Source organism: Lepisma saccharinum, chromosome 4 (assembly GCF_977018435.1).
Source record: "Lepisma saccharinum chromosome 4, izLepSacc3.1, whole genome shotgun sequence".
Taxonomy (NCBI): domain Eukaryota; kingdom Metazoa; phylum Arthropoda; class Insecta; order Zygentoma; family Lepismatidae; genus Lepisma; species Lepisma saccharinum.
The window spans coordinates 125,826-149,665 of record NC_139232.1 but is presented as its reverse complement, the minus strand read 5'-3'; the positions used below and the strand labels follow the sequence as shown (position 1 = coordinate 149,665).

The 23,840-nt window shown below is 38.0% G+C and overlaps 2 protein-coding genes across 4 annotated transcripts in view; one reads left to right on the top strand and one right to left on the bottom strand.

Annotated features, from left to right (window-relative positions):
• The window catches only part of LOC145987071 (DNA damage-binding protein 2-like), a 231,085-nt gene extending 209,950 nt beyond the window's left edge, over positions 1–21,135 (bottom strand). The window contains exons 1-3 of one of the 3 annotated variants that reach the window (XM_083121528.1): positions 21,001–21,135; positions 12,132–12,220; positions 176–560 (exon numbers count right to left, since the gene is read on the bottom strand). In XM_083121528.1, the coding sequence (XP_082977654.1) occupies positions 176–560; positions 12,132–12,214 (468 nt within the window). In that variant the 5' untranslated portion in view covers positions 12,215–12,220; positions 21,001–21,135. Of the gene's footprint in view, positions 1–175; positions 561–12,131; positions 12,221–13,280; positions 13,486–21,000 lie in introns of those variants that run through there. The other 2 variants (XM_083121529.1, XM_083121530.1) reach the window with 2 other exon arrangements.
• Positions 21,136–21,973: 838 nt separating this feature from the next.
• The window catches only part of mRpL47 (mitochondrial ribosomal protein L47), a 55,997-nt gene continuing 54,130 nt past the window's right edge, over positions 21,974–23,840 (top strand). The window contains exon 1 of the mRNA XM_083121527.1: positions 21,974–22,330. Within this exon, the coding sequence (XP_082977653.1) occupies positions 22,230–22,330 (101 nt within the window). The 5' untranslated portion in view covers positions 21,974–22,229. The remainder of the gene's footprint in view (positions 22,331–23,840) is intronic.

The following is a 23,840-nucleotide window of genomic DNA, read 5'->3' as shown; positions in this document are numbered from 1 at the left end:
GATAGGTGTCATTTGACCATAGATTAATGAGTTCTTACCATATGAGATTCATTGGATCATTTGCCCTTCCACACAAAATCATACAGGCATATCTGGTTTCATTTATGCAGATAGTTATAATGCAGTGAATTTTGTTTTCCATTTCAAAGATCATTCAAATAATAAAAGTACTTACCTTGATTGCTGACGTATGTGTATTTCCAAGCCTGCAACTTTCTAGATAATGCAGAATATTTGTACTTCCATGTGAGCTGATTGGATATGTACATGTGCTAGTGGGTATCTTTTGCTTCTTCTCCATCACTGTTTCACCATCCACATGCCTTCCTTTCTTTCCTCTCTTCTGAGGTCCATTTTCTTTTCCTTCAGAGTCCACATTTGATCTTTGGCTTCTTTTTGGATTCTTCCGGGGTTTAATTTCTTCAACTTCAGTATTTGCACGGGTCCTTCTAGTTGAAGAGGTCCCATTACAATGTTGTTCTTTAGAGGAGCTAGGCACAAAATCAGGGTCTTTACCTTCATCATCATCATTATTCTCCAGCACATACTTATAACCGTACCTGAAAAATCGATGTGGGTCAATTAGTAAGATGTGGTCCAGCACTGGTCATATGATCATTTTAAAATTAATATTTGTGCACAAGGGGGGAATGATACATAACTGATAACATTTTATTCTCATGACATCTGGTTTCAGATATCTCTGAAGCACCAAAGCCTGGAGCCCTTCAAGAATGGCTCTGATCAGCTCATTTTGGAGCACAATTCAAATTGATACAGAAATTTTTATAAATATTTATTTTATATTGCATAAAACAGTCTAAAAGTTAATGTCCCATTTGTTAAATAATATTTTTTTTACAATATTCTTCACAGAGCATGAGAAGCTGAACCTGAGGGAGATCTACATGGCTTCATGCCAGATGGAAGCTAGAATTTACATGGGAAGAAGAAAGGTCAAAGAAAAAAAGCTCTGGCTGGTGGAACTTTAAGTTGGATAAAAATAATTTTTCATTCTCCACAAGAAAAACACATGACAGTTGACATACATTTATGATTGACATTTGAATATCTAGCTTAGTGTATGATAAACATTCATAACCTAGAACTTGGCATTTTTTTTTTGTCAAAACTCATGGTAACTTTGACAAAGTTGAAGTAAATGTGCACATTCTGTGGAAACTCAACCTCATAACCTTAACTCTCAGGGCTACATGGAAAAAAAAAAAAAAACTTTTCAGAAATGAAAGTTATATCCAGAGTGGCTACAGAGAAGCAGAAATGAAATTCCCTGGCATTTCCAGGTTTCCCAGGACAAAATTTAGATTTTTCCCTGACAATTACAGGGTTTGTACGGAAAGAAAGGAGCCTCATTTGTCTGTGAAGCGACTGTACAGCGCCAAGCGGTGTACCGATGAAACCGAGTGGGAGGGACCTGAAGCTTTCCAGTCGTACCGGGATTAGTCGCCTCAGTGCTCTCGGCGAGTCAGGACGTGCTGCGGTGTGAACCTCTGTGCAGTGACCTCGTAGTACTTATGATGGAGAAAACGTTAGAGCAACGTTACGCGTTGAAATTTTGTGTCAGGCTGAACAAGATGCCAAAGGAATCGTACGACATGCTGAAGGAAGCCTTTGGGGATGACTGCATGTCCTATTCGCTGGCAAAGAAGTGGCACAAAGCATTCCGAGAAGTTCGGGAAGACGTCAACGACGAGGCCAGTTCCGGATGGCCCTCAACATCGCTAACGGAGGAAAATGTCACCCGTGTGCGTGAATTGCTCAACACAGATCGTCGAATGAGTGTTCGTTTGATGGCTGAACAGTTAAACCTGCCGAAAACCATTGTCCATGAGAGTGTATCGGAAAAATTGGGCATGCACAAAATTTGTGCTAAACTTGTGCCAAAAGTGTTGACCGACGCGCAAAAAGTGAATTGCGGGGAAACATGTCAGGAACTGAAACAACTTTGTGAGGATGATCCCAGTTTCCTGGACAACATTATCACTGGTGATGAATCATGCATTTTTTAATACGATCCGGAATAAAAGAGGCAGAGCTCCGAGTGGCACACAACATCATCGCCACGCCAGAAGAAAGCTCGCATCTGTAAATCCCGAGTCAAATCCATGGTCATTGTTTTCTTTGATGCAAAAGGAATCGTGCACCACGAGTTCGTCCCCGCTGGCCAGACTGTCAATGCTCAGTATTACAAGGGAGTGCTTCAAAGACTGAACGCCAGGGTCACCCGAGTCCGAAAGGAGTTCCAAGGGTTCCCCACCCACCCTACAGTCCCAACCTAGCCCTGGCTGACTTCTTTTTGTTCCCTCGATTGAAACAGGTGCTTAAAGGACATCATCTGGGCACTGTGGAGAACGTCCAAGCAACCACGATGGCTCTTAAAGGACATCCCCCACCCCCCGAGGAGTTTCAAAAGGCGTATAGAGCATGGACATTGCGCTGGCAAAAGTGTATTGATGCACAAGGAATGTACTTTGTGTAAATCCCGAGTCAAATCCATGGTCATTGTTTTCTTTGATGCAAAAGGAATCGTGCACCACGAGTTCGTCCCCGCTGGCCAGACTGTCAATGCTCAGTATTACAAGGGAGTGCTTCAAAGACTGAACGCCAGGGTCACCCGAGTCCGAAAGGAGTTCCAAGGGTCATGGAAACTGCATCATGACAATGCACCCTCTCACACCGCCTTTGTTGTGACGTCCTACCTGACCCGGATCGGTGTACCAACGGTTCCCCACCCACCCTACAGTCCCAACCTAGCCCTGGCTGACTTCTTTTTGTTCCCTCGATTGAAACAGGTGCTTAAAGGACATCATCTGGGCACTGTGGAGAACGTCCAAGCAACCACGATGGCTCTTAAAGGACATCCCCAACCCCCCGAGGAGTTTCAAAAGGCGTATAGAGCATGGACATTGCGCTGGCAAAAGTGTATTGATGCACAAGGAATGTACTTTGAGGAATATTAAGTTTCTGTATGCATACGATAAATAAATTGTGTTAAAAAAAATGAGGCTCGTTACTTTCCGGTCAAACCCTGTATAAACTAAATTAATGTTTATGCAAATGGAAATAATAATGTCATACACAGGGTGGCTACAAACAAGCAGAAATGAAATTCCCTGACATTTCCAGGTTTTCCAGGACAACATTTACATTTTTCCCTGACAATTACAAACTAAACTAAATCGATGTTTTTGCAAATAGAAATAATAAACTCGCACAGATCCACGTATGGTTTTGTTAAGTACCAATATTATCTTCTATGAAATTGACTTAATTTCTCTATTCTCTATGATTTGAATTCAAACAGCAAAAAAGTGAATTTGCTAAATTATTACAATTCACAAGCTAGGGAAGGATTATGGAATTTTGTCATATGCAGTAAGTTTAAAATAAAATACTTGATTATTTTCAAAGTTACGACTAAATGAGATAAGAGTGAAGAGTGAATGATTAAGAAATACAATTTGTAATTTATCAGTCTCCTTATACATTCTCAGTATTATATGTTCATATTTTCACTGAGGTTTGGAACCCTCTGCTTACAAGAACCATGAGTGCGGACTCATTTTTCAATGCATAGAGCTAATTCTCTATTCTCTGTAAATCAAACAACTTAACTCTTGCATATAAGTGAAACAATTGAATCAAACAAAATAAAGTTTCCTTACATTATCAATGGGATTTCTGCTTCAGTACAGTATATTCAAGTGAAGTACAGTTATAACATTAATGCTGACGAAAAGGGTACGTAGGTATTACAAATTAAACGCAAGGAATTTATAGAATTGCATTGTATAGGTACCTGAATTAGCTAACCACACATTAAAACAGGAACACTCTAATAATAAAGGCTTCTGAGAGTTCATATACGAGGGGCATCCTGAAAAAAGCTCCAATGGTGCCTATAAGCAGCACTAGTGGTCGAAAAGCGACACACACACATGCAGGCAGGAAGAAGTTGATTGTAGCTGTAATCTGGTACAGTTGCAATGCAGCCGTTTTAGGACAGTTCTAGGTTAAAGATTGCAGCTCTCATACTGTCTCCCACCGACTGCGATGTAGCCTACATTGCATGCTCAGAATTTCGCACAAAGCCACCAGTAATCGTGTGAGGTGTGCAGACCGGACGTTGTGAGTGATAGTATGGTCAGACGATGGTGCAGACAATTCACGGAAGGCCAATCAAATATGCACAACCCCATACAGCTGAGTACACATGGGCCCTTTGCATCACTTCAGGTGAGAGATCTTAGACCACTCCCTGTACAGCCCTGGCCTTGAATGTACCGACGTTCATCTCTTTGTTTAACTGAAGAGGTTTCTGGCAGGGCAAGGATTTGATAGCTACACTGCGGTAGAGATAGTTCCAGTCTTTGCTGTCACACATATATACCATGGGCATACAAAATTTAGTGCCATGCTACGACAAATGCCAGAACAACGGTGGTTGTTCTGCTGAAAATTAGGTTAGGACTCACTGATACTAATCAATAAATTACAACTGATATTCTTGTTTTATTTATGCCTAATCTGTAGGGACCTTGATATTTTGTTATTTTTTTTTTAAATTGGTGTATTTTCTTATTTTTTATTTTTTACTATACGGTGTAATTTTTCCCAAAATTCACATTTTCATTTTAGCGCATTTTCTGGCAAATATCTGAAATTATACCTTCATGGTGTTTTTAAACTACTGTTTCAAATTGTAAGTCACATGACTTACGCCTCTTCGTAAGAGTTCGATATCTTGAAAGTTACTTTCCCCTGTATATACTGAAGGGTGCATAATAACCATAAGTGGCGACGCACCCAAAAAAATTAAAAATCAATCAATCTCACATGACAGATACCGAAATATTATGGCACCAAAAATTGGTATTATCTTTTTTTGACTTGTAAGTGTTACGTTTCCCAAAATTTGTGTTTTTGTTTTAGAACATTTATCTGCCAAATATACCGAAACGTAATACTCCATTGTGCTTTTAAACTATTATTTTAAATTGTAGGTCAGATGGTCTACGTATTTTCGTGACAGTTTGATATGTTGGAACAGATTTTGAGGAAGTAAAAGAAAAGTGCTCCCTTGCACTTTTCCATGAAGATGTATAGCAGGGGTGTGGAGTTAGGGCCCCACACTTTCTTGATCACGGCTGAAGGTAGGGGTGATGTGATCAGCACCACCCTCCCGGCTACCTTTATCCCTAAAAGTTTCCTCAAGGTACCAGCTTCATATGATGCTGGGTGGGTACCAGAGCAGTTTGAATAGGTGCAAAACATCCCAGTTCTCCCCCGCAGGGGATCGACCCTGGGTCTCTCACATAGTAGTCAGACACCCTACAGACACACATTTTGGCTTATTATTCAACTTGTATGGCACCCAAGAACATGAAACATGTTTCATTCTCTTGAGAAATGTCCATTCTTTGAAAATAATACTAAAGTTCGCATCTTATCCCCAAAATAGCAGGAGAAGAGTGGGCAAACTCCAGATTTTTATACTTTTTCCATTGAAATTCGGAGGACCTGCCCCCCCCCCCCCCCCAAGCCCTCTTCCTCGGTCCGGTGTTCTGAATTGTACACGGTTGCATGCGCTGATGTTTTAACTTAGCTGAAAAACAAGTTATCTGAAGTAGATTGCTTTCATAGTGCGCGAGTTATAACAATTTTCCTCCAAAGAGTGTTCGAATTTAAAATTCTCGCCGAGAAGCCCGGGCGAGAGAAATCTATCTATCTATCTATCTATCTATCTATCTATCTATCTATATATATATATATATATATATCTCCCCTCCTGCCATCACTGGTTTCTGACGCCGTGGTTGTGTTGCGCATAAAAGTGGCCTAAAAGTTGGGGCTGAAATTTACGAACGAGATTTTCTGTTCCCCTGCAGAGTTCCATAACGATATCTTTAAATAAATAAATAAATAATAAAAAAAAGTCAATGATGACGAAATTCCCGGACATTTCCCTGACTTTTTTTGACACCTCAAATTCCCTGACTTTTCCCAGTTTTCCAGGTCTGTCGCCACCCTGCATACAGATCCAGGTATATTAAGTACCTTTATTAGCTTCCACGAAATTGACTTCATTTCTCTATGATTTGCATTCAAACTGCAAAATAGTGAATTTGAAAAATTATTACTATTTGCAAGCTAGGGAGGAATTATGTTGTTTTTTTTCATTTTTTTTTTCATATGCAGCCAGTTATTCAATAAAATATTTCATTATTATTAAAGTTATGACTAAATGAGATTAGAGTGAAGTGATCGATGCAAAAAGGAATTTTGTAATTTTCAATCTATTTAGCTTTTCTTGTTGCTATATGTCATGTTGATATTTCCACTGAGGTTTGGAACCCTCTGCTTGCAAGAACCATGAGTGCAGATTCATTTTTCAATGCACAAACCTACTTCTCTTTTCTATGTAATGCAAAAAAACTTAATCCTTGCACTCAAGTGAAACAATTGAATCATACAAAACAAAGTGTCATTTTCTTACATTATGAATGGGACTTCTCCTTCAGTACAAACATTCACAGTATATCTAAGTGAAGTACTGTGAAACTGCCAACATGCAGTTATACCATTATTACTGGTGAGGAACACGTAGTTGATAACAGCTTCCTAAAGGTTATGTATCAGGGGCATCCAGAATGGCACCAGTACGCGGCTCTAGTAGTAGGAGCATATGCAGGCAGGAAGAAATGCCATGTGACTTTAATCTGGTGTAGTAAAACACAGCCGTTTTAGGACAGTTCTAGGTTCAAGATAGCAGCTCTCAAGCAGTCTCCCACCGACGCCGAGGTATGTGCTATAATTAGATGTTTGCACACTCAGAAACCGGCATAGAGCCTGTGAGGTGTACAGACCAGACATCATGAGCAATAGTATGATCAGACAATGAAGTTCAATCCAATGTGCACAACTCCATACAGATGAGTACATGCAGGCTTCTTTACATCATTTCAAGTGAGAGATCTCAGACCACTCCCTGTACAGCCCTGGCCTTGCACGTACCTACTTTCATCGCTTTGTTCAGCTGAAGAGATTTCTGGCAGGACAAGGTTTTCACAGCAGCACTGCAGTACAGATAGTCCCAGTCTTTGCTGTCAGACACATATGCCATGAGCACACAAAATGTAGTGTCATGCTATGACCAATGCCAGAACAAAAGTGGTTGATTATGCCAAAAATTAGATTGAGAGTTACTGTAACTAATGATTTTAATTACTACTGATATTCTTGTTTCATTTATGCCTAATCGGTAGGGACCTTGATCTTTAATTTTTCTTCCAAATTGGTGTTATTATTTTTTTATTTATTTATTTATTTTTACTATTCAGTGTTATTTTCCTCAAAATTCGCTTTTTCATTTTAATGCATTTTGTGGGAAATATACCTAAAATTATACCTTCATGGTGTTTTTAAATTACTGTTTTAAATTGTAGGTCACGTGGTGTACGTATTTTCGTGACAGTTTGGTATGTTGGAACCAATTTTTGAGGAAGTTATTTTCCATTATTTCTCGCTCGACAAATGCCGATGTTACGACTCCCCTGTGGTGGTATCTGAGCACTCGATCACCATCAAAATCACACCACTTAGCTCGGTGATTCAAAACACTCGCCCAACAAATACTGATGATGCGGCTTCTGTGTGAACCCCACCATTGTACAAATTGTTCTGATAGAAGTTGAGAAAATCCTTGGTAATATTTGATTGAATGTGGCTGTCTGAATTATTCCGCGTTTGCAAAAAATCAAGGTCCCTACTAATTGAAACTTACTTTCTGGATGCCCCTCGTATAAATCAGTAGATTAAAAGTGAAAATTTAACGGGTCTGGCAGAGAAATGTCAATTACTGAAGAAATTGATTAGGATTAAATGATTCGAGTAATTATGATATAAAAATATTTACGTATTTATTGTTATAATTTTATTTCATAACATTGGCCATTCCATGAGTTTAAACAGACAGGACCACAGGGAGGGGCATAATTGCAATACGAGTGTTGCAGAAAACTTGAGGTTGGGAGCATCCTGCACTTGTCATATTTAAAAAACATTTACCAATGCAGATTTCTGTTTTACTCTTTCGTGACATTATTCAACTATCCCGATTCGTTGGATTCTTCTTGACATGGAATTACAGTTCCATGTCATCGTAAACTGAATGTTAACCTGTGCAAAACCAGTATTACATCTGGATGATGAAAGAAAACCTTCGTATGCTTTTCTACACTGAATAAGAGTACTAAAATTCCAGTAGCATATTTGCAGTGGTGCAGCAGACTAAGGCTCCATTTTTGTTGGATGTTGCATCCAACAAACGTCGTAAATAACAAAAAATGTCATACTGGTACTTCCAAGAAACATCGGATTCATGAGAGTGCAATGCATGTGATTTTTGTCGGATGTCGCAGAATTACAAGTATCGAACTGCTACGTTCGACAAAAATCGCATGCACATAAGGAGCCAAAAAAATTTGTTCAATGAAATGTTGTAACACACCAGACAAACTTGGATGCACAAGGTTCTGTTTATGCATTGAATTTTTGTCAGATGTTGCAGTCCGAAGACATCCAACAAAAATCAATTCCATAAGAATGCCATGCATGCGATTTTTGTCGTAAGTTGCAGTGAACATTTTGTTGAAGTTCATTGTTCAATGTAAGTACAGCGCCTTGAATAACGTAGTGTAGAAAACAGCACGGTTCTGCGCTCTCTGCCTGGTTCCACTCGAAAATGATCCGCTAGAGGCCCTGGTGTTGGACCCGGTGCTTTGTATTCGTCTGCTTATAATGGAAGTAAATGGAGTTTTCACTGCAACATCTGATTCTTTTGCATGAAGCATTTCTATGAATGTAATAATTGCTATGATATTTGGTACAGTGGTCGCGAAGATATTAACGAACATTCTAGACAGTCGACCACGTTTTGTTATCGTCATACTTTCGTTAATAATACGGGAGAAAAAATACGCTGGAATGCTCTTGGCAACTAAATTTTTGTGTATGTTCATTATTATCATCATCATTTGTATTTTTTATATTTACTGTCTCTTTTCTTCCGCTTTAAACTAATTGCTGCCATGATGATAATGATGATTGCATGAAATGACAAGGGGAACCCCACAAAACTTTTTTAGTGCCATCAACATGAGTGTAAGGCAACTTTCAAACCAATGGGACAAGCGACATGGGATGTTCACACTGTCACACTAGTGACACACACTTCCAGACTGTAAAATAGCATTCATTGCACATGAGGGTGCAAACAGCAAACGACATGTTCATATGGCATATTCGCGTGCTACTTGTTACTTTGGTCGGAAAGGTCCTTAAATGAAGGGTGCTGAGACTGAAGCGACGTGATACAGGGGGAGTTTCCAACTAAGTGACAAGCTACATGGTGCCTTCAGTCTATTAGCAAGCGTTGCTTGTGAACAACAGATAGGCGACACTATAAACCGCACATTACAACAACAGATCTAGGCGACACGATAAGCCACACGTGTCGCTTTGTCGCTTCTGAGTCACTTGAGTTTGTTTTTCGTGCATACGCGATGCAATGAGTGTCTTGCTTTAGTGAGAATGCGCACCAAAGCGGCGGCACTTATCTCTTGAGGATTTCACCAACCGAACGCTGGTCTGTGCTTCCCGTCATGCCGCTACGATGTGAAATGTTGCTCTTGATTGGCTCCTTTCCAAGCAACATGTGTCGCTTCGGTATGAAAGTTGCCTTGGACCGAATGACCCGTGTCGCTTTGGTGTGAAATCCTCGTATCGTTTGTCGCTTCGGTATGAAAGTTGCCTTGGACCGAATGACCTGTGTCGCTTTGGTGTGAAATCCTCGTATCGTTTGTCACGTGTCGGTTTGGTGTAAAATCTCCTTGAGGAAACGGTGCAGTCAGAGCTTGTGTCCCTACAGTTCAAAAGGCTGCATTGATTTCCGACTGCTCGCTTTCAAGCGACACTTGTGGTTTGTTGCCTCGGTATGAAATATCTCTTACGATACTATTTATATTCTAATAACATAGAAAAATAAACTCCAATACACAGTCCAAGACCTGACGTCCGGAATCACATTGCCATGTTTCTAATTGTGTTACGCACGCATGCTATTTATTTATTCATTTTATTTTACTTTTCTTTCCTAATTAATGTCATTTCGTGACTGCAAATCACTCCACAAATATAACTGTTTCCATCAATTCACTTACCGCCTTTCTAGACAAACAAATCTACACAATATATTCCAAAAACTAACAAAGCCGCATTACTTTCATAACAAAATTAGCACCTGGTCCGATAGCACTGCCATCTATGTTTGTCATCCGTCTGGGGAACTAGTTTCTTGGGTCGTTTTCCACACTACGTTATTCAAGGCGCTGTAACATATGTGTGACGGCGATATCAGACAAAAATTGTATGCATCAATGGAGCCAAAATATTCATCCGACAAATGCTGTACCACGACATTCAACAAATTAGAGGGTTGCATAGCACCCTTTTTGTTTCCATGTTCCTTCTGAATGTCCGACAAAATGCCATGCTACAACTATCCGACAGTGTCACAGTGGTAATGCCTCTACCCTCCCCCCTCCATCCATCTGTTTACTGTTCTGTTCCCTTACTACTTCCATACAGACAAGAAAAGTAATAATTCAATGCATTCTCCACGTGATATTTACAGGCTTATCAAATTTTTCTTCACCTCCAGAATTTTCTCTCCCCCCTCCATGGTTTCTGTTCTGGTGCTGGGCATAATAGGTGCCTAAAAGTTGAGGCCGAGATTTAGCAACTAGATTTCCTGTTCCCATGCAGTGCTACATAATGGCATCTTTCAAAGCAAACGCCTGGCACATTCATTGCATTGTGGAGAAAAAAAAAGGAGAAAAAAAATCCCTGACTTTTTTTGACCTCTCAAATTCCCTGACTTTTCCCATTTTTCCAGGTCTGTCGCCACAACTGTATATCACATATTTATGGTGAATAAATGATCAGGATATCAGTACAAAAAACTAGGCACATTTAATATTCAAAAACGGTATTTTGGCATTTTGGTGTTAAAATGGTGAATAAAATCATAAATGTAATATAAAAAGTACACTTATTACACAAAATAAACATTTCTCATCCAATAGCATAGTTATGTAGGAGGGGGCATCAAAAAGTTTTGCCTGTTGAGATATAATTTGTTTAATAATGTAGAGATTAAAGAATGAACTTACATATTGTTTGCCTATAGTGTCCCCTACTCAGATTACCCTTCCACATAGTTTCCATCATGTTCGATGCATTTGCACCAGCGTTTTACCCAGGTCTCAAAACCAGTTTGGAAAATTTCCACAGAACCCTCCCTGTCCCACTGTTTCAACCTCCTGTAGGTCCTCGAATCTCATGTCACGAAGGACAGACTTAACTACTTAAGTTCAAAGAGGGAGAAACTGAAAGTGTGGACAAGAGAAGGAGCGGCAGGACACCAACGTCGGTGACCGATGACAACTGCCACAAGGTTGATGAGCTTGTTCGAGCAAATAGATGCATCACCATCCAGGAAATTGCTGTTGCAGTGCACGTGTCCTATGGGTCAACACAGGCAATGATTGAGAGTTCTTCCAAACTAGTTTGAGGCCTGGGTAAAATGGTGGCACAAATGCATCAAACAGCATGGGAACTATATGGAAGGGTAGCTGAGTAGAGGACACTACAGAAAAACTATGTATGTTCGTTGTTTCAATCTTTCCATTATTAAACAAATTATGCTTCAACAGGCAAAACTTGATTCCATCTCATAGTTATCAAAATTTTAACTTTATTCCAGAGTAAAGAAGCACACTTTTGCTTCTCAAATATTTAAAGCAGAGTTAATTAATTTCCAAGATTTGCATAACTCACAGGATAATTCAGACTTCAGAAAGTGTTGCATCGGTAAGTAAACTCTAAATTTCATGTTTATTTCGCATTATGCAGGTTGTTACGCATCATTTTGTGGCAAAACATAGCAGTGAAATGCATCTCACACCTTTCAAAAACATGAAAAATGAACATTACAGTATGTTATCTCACATATCATATTTTAGTCAAAAACGAAATATCCATGCCCCTACCTATTTGTTATCCCTGGCTGCTGCTCTTTGTTCTGTCTGCACTGAGAGGAACTCTTACCTCGACTACGGGTATGTGGTGCCATGTCTGACTAAATGAAACAAAGAAAAATTCACATACTTTTAGTACATGGATTGAAAGGGAGCAGGATGCAAATACTGTTAGAAATATCAAACGCTTATTCTATTATTTATAGATGGGAAGATTCCTAATGTAGCAAAAATCAACAGTCAAGTAAAATTTTAACAATTTCATGAGATTTAACCCTTAGACGGAGAGGCTGATTTTCCAGGTATTTGCACTAATGCCGAACATGGTTACAGTGGGAAATTTGAAATTCTGCAAGCTTCTAAATGAAATTTTATATTTCCGGAACAAAGAACGATAAATGTGCAAATGAAAACTCGATTATATACTTTGGGCTATAATCCTGATGGAAGAAAAATACATTTTCCGTAATAAGTTAGAAGAAGAAGAAAAAGGGAAAGTAACTATTTTTTTACATGAAATTGAAATTTATCGGATCCACACGCAGGCTACAACAGGACGTGAATCTCTGAACGGTACCTGCATAATGCCTCGTATGTTTGCCATTGATGTGGAATAATTTACGCACTTATTGCTAATACTTTCGGAGGAAAGAAATGTTAATGCACTATGGCCAAGCATACTTTCAGCGGGAAATTTGAAATTCTGCATGCTTCTAAATAAAATTTTATATTTCCAGAACTAAGAACGATAGAGGTACAAATTATACCTCGATTTGTTCAGTAAACTTTGGGCTATAATCCTGATGGGAAAAAAAAATCCGTAATCGGTTACAGCAGAAGAAGAAAAAGTGAAAGTAACTATTTTTTTACACGAAATTTGAATTTGATCGGACCTCCACTCAGGCTATGCCACGAGTGAATCTCCAAAAGATACCCACCTGGTATGTTTGTCAATTTCACTCAGTGACAAACTGGGTCTTCTTGCCATCTTATATGCCCTTTACTTTTGTTGGAGGAGAAAAAAGCCTCAATACCACAGCTTGCTGCTGGTCACACGCCACAAGCTGGTGAACACACACACTGAACGAAAGTTCAAATTCTAATAATTCCAATTCATCCAACTTGCTTTGTTAGGCTGTCATACCCTCCGTGGCAACTTACCTAAGTAAACACGTGACGCAAGGGGCTAAAATAGCATGATCGACAGAAACAAGGCAAATCATTCAACAATACTTCCTTTGTAATCTTACGGTGCAGTTTTGTGAAACAGCAAAGAGCAATCGGCTGTTTTCCAACCCTTTGTTGGAGACTGGAGGCTTTTGACATTCTTTCCCTACAATCCCCAGCCGTGCTTTTGGCACCAGGAAAGTCAGAAGGTAGTACTTTTATTGTCAAAGGTGTGTTTTGAAATACCAAAATTGAGAATGAAGCGATGTTATTGAAACCAATGAGAATAAATAATAAAAAAAATGCAGATATCCCCCCCAAATAGTAACAATGAAATTAAACTTTACTAATTGATAATTACTTACCTCTAGACTCCGATCATTATCCAAGTTACAGAATGTTAAAAAAAGTAACATACTACGAGAAAAAGCTACTTGAGACACCACTGTCACAAAGCCGTCCCTAAGGGAAATACCTGCTGTCACGGCCATCTTTTAAGGATTAAATACAGCCGCGTATAGTTTGGGTAATCTAGGTAATTGGAGATGACCCGGCTATAATTTTTAGTCTTTTTTTATTTCTTTGCAATATTCTTCTGAAACAATCTTTGATTCATACATTTCTTTATTACCAGCGTGCGAATGTTTTCAACCGTTTGCCACTGCATGTCCGGGAGGAATTTTCCAGCTGGATGAATCTCGGCAGGGTGAGATTGCACCGCCTCCCTTTAAATCCCTTGATGGGAGCGAGGGAAGGAAACTCTGCTTCTCAGGTGCTGTGATTCCGTGGCCAGGGTAACCTCCTTCTGAAGAGAGTCGACAGTTGCACTCTCCACCCCAGAGCCTTTGCCGTTACCTCGGCTGGCACCCTCTTCTGCCATTCTTCCCCGATGGCCTTTGTATCGTAGGAACTGTGTTGTTTACGACAGGGAAATTTCTTAGGAATGGGAATTCTGGGTTCACAAATTACTTACTGAAAAGGGAAGTAGGGAAAATACATCTCAAAGTGCGCAAGAAACAGGGAAATCTGAACGACATTTGCGAACCAATTCTATGTTAACTCTCATTTTAAATTTGCTTCTGTCTTCCTGATCTCTGCTATTTGAACAGAATTTGTCAAAGGGAAAAAGCTTAAATATTGAAGATGCAGGTAATTATATAAATTAAAATTTAAACTAGAAATTCAAGAAATTACACCGACATCCGTGGCAGAGTGGTTAGCACAGCTCCCTACGCCACCAGACCTCCAGGGTTCGAATCCGGCCTGGGCATGGGTGTTCTTTCTAAATGTCCCTTCATCTATTTCATATCATCACTCGTTGTGATTAGCCAAAAGTGGAAAAAAGGCGACGTCAAATAACAATTTAATAAATCGATCAATGAAGTAATTAAATTATTTAAATGCTTACTTTTTTTTCCCATTTTTGTATTTTAAAATGCTTGATTACTCTCGCTTTGTAGCCTTCAAAACCAGTGAGAGTACTTCATTCATGGAAATGAATAATTTTTGAAAGGGGAAAGCTATCAGAAATAAATTACATTGATACATATATATTAGTTAATTTACGTTGCTTTGATTAATAGTGATCATAAAGATGAAAAGGGCCTCCCCAATGGTGTAGTGGTAGCGTTGTTGCCTTGTAATCAAGGGATCTCGGGTTCGATACCCGGTGAAGGCACATGGCACAGTGGTTCGGATCCCACTTTAAACAGTAGGTCCAGTCCTGATTAGTCTTACTGTGCATAAAGTGGACTTAAAACAACAATTCAATCAATCATAAAGATGAAAGATGTATTAATGTAAAATATATAAAGAACAAACGCAATGAATCCAACTTGGAGACCCTAGCGCATTGCAGGAAATTTAAAGTGGAAAAGGAAATTTTTCAGCATCCATAAGGAATTTCATTTTGAGTCAAGCAGGAAGGAACACAAGAGGAGATTGACGTGGGGAATTGAATGCGTGTTGCAGGTGGCTTTGTGTTGTCTTTGGTTCTACTATTGGCGTTCGAAAATATATTATTTGTTTAGGTGTTAGTGGTTTAGTATTTGTGCTAGTGTTGTGTTTACTGAAGTTAAAAGCAATGGATATAAGATAGATACTGATAGATACTTCGACCAATATACTTGTCCAACAAGTATGTTCAAAATTACAGTTCTTTGAAAATATAAAGATTTTCAGAAATTGGATGGATGAATGAAAGCACCATATGACACGTGATGATTTAGGTATTGTTGGAGAGGAGAAGGACAGTCCTGACAGAAAATAACTGTGTTACCATTCCTACCTGCTCAGAAAGTAGAAAAAACTTTAATGGAAGTCATATGTTGTGATGAAAAAAACACTCGACTTTGGGTAATTGTTTCTTTGGGAATCCCAGGTTTTATCACAATGAAAATAGTTGCACATAACATAGTTCAACATAATATTAAAAAATCAGAAAGGTTATATTGTTCATACTAAAAATATCACATGTTTCAGTATTCAATGTATGAACCATTGCTTCCCATGGAACACAATTACATTTTTGAAAAATGGCTCTAAACTGAAACACTCATAAATTACCACTAATATGAGTACACATAATATTGTTAGAAATGTTGAATACATGGGAGAAGCATTATATGATGTTTATCTACTTTTAGCTCTCAGAAATTGTACTAAGACCAGAGCATATGGGTCAGTCCATACCAAATGGTGCATCACTGCTTGCTTGACCATTCTTCAAAATTTTCATATTTTCTTTGTTCTAACCCCTATGCAAGGGTAGTCCAAAGCAGGCATATTTTTTCTAAAACTTTATTTTGTTTAAAAATGGTGGCCATTTATTTTCATGACTTCTAGCATTTTTGGCAATTGTAGAGCGTTGTGATAATTTTGACAACTCAGCTAAGAAAAATGATAGAAAGCTGTGGTAAAAAACATTGTTTTCAGTACATTAAAAGCATTATTTTATGTCCTGTACCTTTTTTCACAATCTCAAATTCAAATTGCTGAAATTTAATTACAAAACTGATATTGAATTTTGAAGAAAATCAAAGTTTAAGATTTTTTTAGTAGGGAAGTAATGCCATATCAGAGCTATAATTTTTTGTAGAGGAATTATCCAAAGTTTCGGCAGAAAATATTTTAGCTCTCTAAAATGTTAGTTTTTTATTTTCTTTTTCCAAAATTTGAGTCCCTATACCTCTGTTGGGGGACAAAATAGAAATTTCATATTTACAGTACAAAGAGAGGATACTCTATGAGAGGTACCTTAAAAAAATCGAGATGGATATTCTGTGGATAACGGGGGAATTTGGACCAACAAGGTAACATGCTCTGACAAACCTCTGCCTTACACACCTTTTCATCCATAATAGCCAACGGACTTACCATGCCATTTGCATGATGTAATTAATAAATACAATAATTTTAAAATTTTAATTGCATGATAGTTCATTAAAATCAATATTTATTTGTAACTAATAATATAAATTTACTTCATTGTCCAAATTCCCCCATTATAAACAGAATATCCATCTCAATTTTTTTTCACAGGTACCTCTCATAGAGTATACTGTAAACAGCAAATTTAAAATAGGTCCCCACCAGATATATAGGGCTCAAATTTTGAAAAAAATGAAAAAACTAACATTTTCAAAGAGCTATAACTAAAAGAGGAAACCAAGGGCCACCTGATCGCGCAGTGGTACGTTGTCCCCTTGTAATCAAGGGGTCCCGGGTTCAAAACCTGGTGGAGGCACATAGTGGTTCGGATCCCACTTTAAACTCTAGGTCCAGTACCGATTAATCTTACTGTGCATAAAGTGGATTTAAAACACCAAATCAATCAATAAAAGAGGAAACCAGTAGCAGAGTTCTAATATTTTCTGCCAAAACTGTGGATGTATATGCTTCCCCTAAAATAAATTATAGCTCTGATATGACATTACTTCCCTACTAAAGAAAATCCTAAACATTCATTTTTCTGCAAAATTCAATATCAGTTTTGGTCCTAAATTCCAGCCATTTTCATTAGATGGTGAAAAAATTACAGAACACAAAATAAAGCTTGAAATGTACTGAAAACAATGTATTTTTACCACAGCTTTCTGCAAACGCCACAAATGTCTGAAGTCTTGAAACAAAAAATGGCCACCATTTTTAAACAAAGTCAAGTTTTAGAAAAACTTATGCCAGCTTTGAACTACCCTTGCATAGGGGTTAGGATAAAGAAAATATGAACATTTTTAAAAATAGTCAAGCAACCAGTGCTGGACCATTTGGTATGGACTGACCCATATGCATTGTGGACAAAAACTCTGGTCTTAGTACAAGTTCTGTGAGCTAAAAGTGGATAAACATCATAGTAATCAGGGTTGCTACGATATTTTGGTTATGAAATTCCCTGACATTTCCAGTCCAAAAATGAATCATGATTTTTTTTCTTTCGAACCTTGTGTTTTTCAATTAATTATATAATCCGTTAATTATTATGAATATTCACTTTCACAACTTTTCTTTAGCACATTTCATTCTACACACACAAGAACACGTGAAAATTCGAAGAGTAAAATATAAGATTACAATTGGCATCAAATGTATTGGGTGCTACAATCACATGCATCTAGCCTTCAGGTTAAGGTAACAGAGGTACATTATTTCACCATTAACAAATCTCCACATTATAAAAACAACAGAAAAAGTTCATCAACCATACACAATATTTCATTTTCTGGTGTATTTATAGTGTCGTAGAAAATGCTGCTTTTTAGCTTACATTTATAAGTACACAGCATCTGAAGAAATTTCTGTTGCATATAGCAATTCTATAGGAAATGCCAACAAGACCACGATCTATAAAATAATAGACGATAACCTCATCTTCACAAATCTTTCCGATAATTACGACCATATTGTCAATGTACTTTAGCTACAAGTTAGCTGCAAGATTTACTTTTTTATTCTTTCTAACAGCTAGTATTATAAAAGTGAAAATTTATTGTAGAAATTCGAAGGAACCATAATTTTGCACAAGACTGAGAATCATAAGAACGAAAGAAACAAGTTTCTAAACTGAATCTTTTGTGGGAGTGGAAATCACAAGAACCGAATCCAGAAGTGGACGTGAACTGCTTGTTCATTTTGCTTTTTCTCTTGCAGACTCCAAAATGAATGTAAATTCCAGACGATCCATAAAATTTCCTAACATTTCCCTGTTTCTCACACACGTAGCAACCCTGGTATAGATCCACCAAGCTTTCTGAAACCTCAGAAAATATACAAACTACAGGCTTCCCCGAAACTTTAACTAGCGACACTGCTCTCAAGCCAGGGTTTCAAATGTTGTGGTGGATCTATAATGCTTCTCCCACGTATTCAACATTCTTTATGTACTCATATTCGTAGTTATTTGTGAGTATTTTAGGGAGGGGGGGGGGGGGTATTTTTCAAAAATATAACTGTGTTCCAGTGGATACAACGGTTCATACATTGAATACTCAAACATGTGATATTTTTTATTATGAACAATATTACCTATCTGATTTTTAGTATTAAGTTGAACATGTATTGATTATGCTGTATATCAATTTTCGTTGTGTAAAAACCTGGGATTCACTATGAAACAATTGCCCAAAGTGGAGTGTTTGTTCATGGGTAACACAGTTATTTTCTGTTAGGACTGTCCTTCTCCTCTCCAACGATACCTAAATTATCACAATTCTCCACATAGTTTCTGAGATATGGATTATTTTGTGTCATATGGTGTGTTTTGTTCGTCCACCCAAATTTTGAAAAGATTCACATTTTCAAAAATTTGTAACTTTCAACACATTTGTTGGACAAGTCTAACATTACATATTTGTCATATTGAACCAAGTACTGGTGATATCTATCATTAAAAAAAATGGAAGCAAATCTGTGATTATGAAGCAACTTTTTGTCTATCAATTGGGCGATGTCACGTGGAATGACCAATTTATGAAATGTGGGCTTAATACTGGCATGGACTAAGACAATAATTCCAATTCCAATGTCCGTGAAACAACATTACAAATTATTCCTTTTAATGTTCATGCAAGTTGTGGACAAACAATTTTTATTCTAACATTTAACCAAGTTTGACATTACATACAAAAGCAAAAATTTAAGTGTAGTTCACCAGGATATAAACACCTTAAAATTACTATTAAAATTATGGTAACTGTTCCGAATGTTTAAAGAATTTTTTACAAGTCTTATAGGATTATTAGGAAGTACTGAAAACAATTGTGGAAGGAAGTCCGAAACTTGAAGAAACTATTTAGCACACTTAAAAGCTGGGATATACGTTGTTGAATTCCTTATAAAATAAGCTTTCCAACGATATATGACACGTATTCTTTAGGACAAGGACGTAAACTAGAGTCTTAACTTAAATTGGAAAGAAAAAACCGCTCACACGTCATCTTGTAAAACTACCGCGTGGTTGCTACACTGACAGGGGGTTACATGATCGAACACACGGAACATTTGATTCACGTAGTCGACGGTAATGGCGGTACGAGCTATCATACAACGGAGATGCATGAATGACGAAAAATATCTTTCTTACAGCCCAAATAAGTTGCACGATTCGAAAAAACAATTTTCCCGGCTTCAGAAAGTCCTCAAGAACGCAATTCCATAAGATCTTTCTCGTCTTTTCTCCTGTAAATTTTTAGAAATCCGTCTCCTGCTTATACTATCGTTACCTAAAAGAGAGAACAAAATTCTCGTAAAAAAATATGCATGTTTGGAAACACTGACGAGACTGTGTGACTTTAGACGCTCTCGCCATCTGCACGCATAATATGGCAGGCAATGCAAGTTTCTTACGCAAAGAGTGATTAATTCTTGTTCGGCAGCATTCAAATACGAAGTTTTTAGTTTCCCGTGAAAGAACCCCCAAGAATGTCCAGAATGCTAAAGAAACTCATTTCAGTAAGTACTTTCTCCTGTAAATTTGAAGAAATCCGTCCGGGCGATATCGCATATTTACTTGTCCGGGCATTATTGCATATTTACCACAAATACAAATCGAGGCTAGAGTCTAGTTTACGTCCTTCTTGCCCACTCCTTCTTACCCGTTTACGTCTTTCTTGCACACTCCTTCTTGCCCGTTGACAAAACCATGCTAGCAGACAGCTGGCGCTCCGGCATCCGTAGAGTAAGTTTTTCTTTTTACACTTTGTCACTAACCATTCACGGGAACGAGGTATGCCTACGAGGATAGGTTAGGCCTGTTAGGTTAGGTTCCATTAGCACTCATTTCATCCCTAAATATGTGCTTCATCATCAAAAACTAGACTCTTACCCAAATCGAACAATGTAAAAAATGCCCGTGTATCATGGTTACTTTCGAAATAAACAATCGGAACTTGGGCCAATGCATTTCCACAAAACATAGGTCTAATCTTTTGTGTGGTCATCAGCCTTTTTAGGGTCCCATTGATCGAACTTCGGGGGTAAATATATCGACTAGTTGTGACTTCCGCTTCTTGAAATACATTTTATGTCGAGCTAAACACTGGAATATGTCGATTAAATAAAAAAAAATGACATTTCCCAGGGTGTACGGTCCCCAAACCCCATAAACCATGGAAAACATTTCTCGAGGGGATACAGAGTGTCAATAAATAAATACAGAATAACAATATGCTGGCAAATGAATTGGTTAAATGGTTGGCATATCACCACAATTTTATCTTACCCAGGAAACATTACTTCAAAACTTAGGAAAACATATCTCTACGTGACACCGTACTCGAACGAAACGGCTACTTAGCGCGCAAATATTCACTGTAGCCACCACATGTAGTATGAAAAGTTTCCTAATTTCAACTGATATTACTGAACGCATCCAGTACAAGAGACAGCTACTAAAGTTATTAGACAGTGTACAGTGGGATCCACGAGTATTACCATGCAAATTGTCCACGGCTATTTTCATTAATCTTTCTCTTACATCCTGTGTGTTTCTAAGCGATGGATTTTTATGTATGCTGGTGCAGAAGTTGTCAGCAGCTTGTTTTAAGTTTCTTTTCATTCTTGACTAAAATCGACTACCAGTTGATAGGGTCAAAAAAAGAAGAAGAAGAATTTCATTCTTGAAGCTCTTATTGGGTGAAATAAAGTGCAGGAACATAGTGATGGACAATTTGCATGGTAATACTCATGGATCCCACTGTACTAACTTGAACGATATCATAATTGGCTGTAGGTGTGTAAGGGATCCCGAAAAGTAGGGACCGGCATCGGGAAAAAAAAATCCCATCCGGTCCCGACTTGGGGAAATGAATTCCCGACTTATCGGGAAATATCGAATGGTCATTTTTAAAAGTCGTTAATTCTCGACGTTTTCTGTATTGTTACATGTCTGGCATTTGTCGAAAATTGTTTGTTTTTGTACCAGAAATGCAAGAACAATCACCTAAAGTGAAAAGAACGTGTAAAAATTGAGATTTCAAGAGCTTCGGAAAATTTTGAACATATCCCGTTCCGAAAATATATTGACTATTTGTCGGGAAATGGTGATTCTTTCCCATCCCGAATGTCGGGATTAAGTCAGAACACGGTGTTGCTAGCGCGTAGTCCGATAAGTAAGACCATTTCCGTGCGGCCTTAATTTAATTGTCCTACACGGAAGGATTCCTTCCATATTTGTTTGTTTGTATATTATAAGTAATTTTATTTTTAAAGGAGAGACATTCAAGTTAAATACAAACTTATCAGTCAAAACATACCACATTATGTAAACGAAGGAATGGCAGGGAATATGTCTGTTCGACATTTTTTGTAGACATTACTTTATGGGAGAAATCGAATACATCACTTGAGCAAAACAAATATATTTTGTTTCAGTTCTAATCTGCTCGTGCTTCATGGACTTCCCTGGAAAATGTAGTTTATTTATTTCAAGTGTGTGAATTGTGTTTCATAATGTTGAACAAAGTATTACCATTCGGACGAGTTGCAAGCCGATGGTTTGCTCTCACCTGCAATAGGTTATTAGATCAACCGGCCAAGTGTTTATCTGCAGGGCAAGTAATTTAGCAAGATAGAACATGTATATAATAAATACGACTTATATTGAATGATAACGTTTTTTTAATAACGTTTATTTAGTAATGGGGTGATTAAATACCTCAGTTCCAACATAGCATAGAAAAGGGTACTATTATAGTATGGGAGTGACACCTATAAATCAAATATTTCGCACTTTTTTACATTTCTAACGTACTATTTTGGAATGCGGAACATTTCCTAAGGTGAAATAAGGTACTACTTTACTATACCGGAGACACCTATCAATGATTTATTTCGCAATTTTTTACATTGCTAACGTACTATTCTGCATTGCGGAACATTTCTTTAGGTGAAATAATGAATTTCTAACGAAAATAATGTCTATTCCTTATATTAACGAGTACTTACGGTAAATTTCTCGTATCGGACAAACGGCTGAAATTTGCTAGTTCATTTAATTTGAATATTCGTACTTACGTATTCTGCATTGAGAAACATTACTGAAGGTGGCATTTCGCTTATTTCACGGAAATAAGCTGTATTTGCGACATATCTAGTAAGTTTTATTCGTTTCTTTTTGCCTTCGGTAACACGTAAAATGGCGGTCACAGTTTCACTACCGTTCTCGGCATGCAGTGTTTCCACCCCACTGCATCCAAAAATACCTACGTAGCCCCACAAACCATTGACGCATAGCCCCACGAACCATTCATACATAGCCCCACGAACCATTTCCGGTAAGGTTAGGTTAGGTAGGGTTACTATAGGTTACAATAGTGAAAAATTGGTTTCGAAAAAAATATGCGTAGCCCCACACACCATTCTCGCATAGCCCCACGAACCATTGACGCATAGCCCCACGAACCATTGACACATAGCCCCACGAACCATTGACACATAGCCCCACAAACCATTTGCGGAAACGTACCTTCTTCAGTTACAAAAACACGTGTTTGGAAACACTGACTGGGATTACGTCATCAGACACAGGCTACATCCACCTGGAAGTAAATGGATGCAAGAGCTTTCGTGCATCGGTCACACATTTATATCGAAAAATAGATGATTTACCGGCAAAATTCAATGAACGATGCAAGAAAACACTTCCCCAAACTTCCACAAGTCTAAAGAAACTGCATTCGGTAAGTAATTTCTCCTGTAAATTTGAAGAAATCTGTTTGTCCGATACGAGAAATTTACCGTACTTACTGTTGTTCCTTATTTCCCACAAACCATCCACGGGTAGCCCCAAAAAACATTGACATTAGTAGCCCAAAAATTCACGATAGCCATCACGGGGACGAGGTATGCCTACTAGGTTAGGTTAGGCCTGTTAGGTTAGGTTCCATTAGCACTCCTTTCGTTCAATTTAGCATATACGGACAATAGGAGAGCGTATAGTGCTCTCGTGCAGAAAGCAAATGGCGGCAGCAGCAATAGCGCGTCGGAAATAAATTTTCGTAGAAAGCCACATGCATTCACATTAATTATTTTCTTGTAGTTTACGGTTATTACAAGCATAAG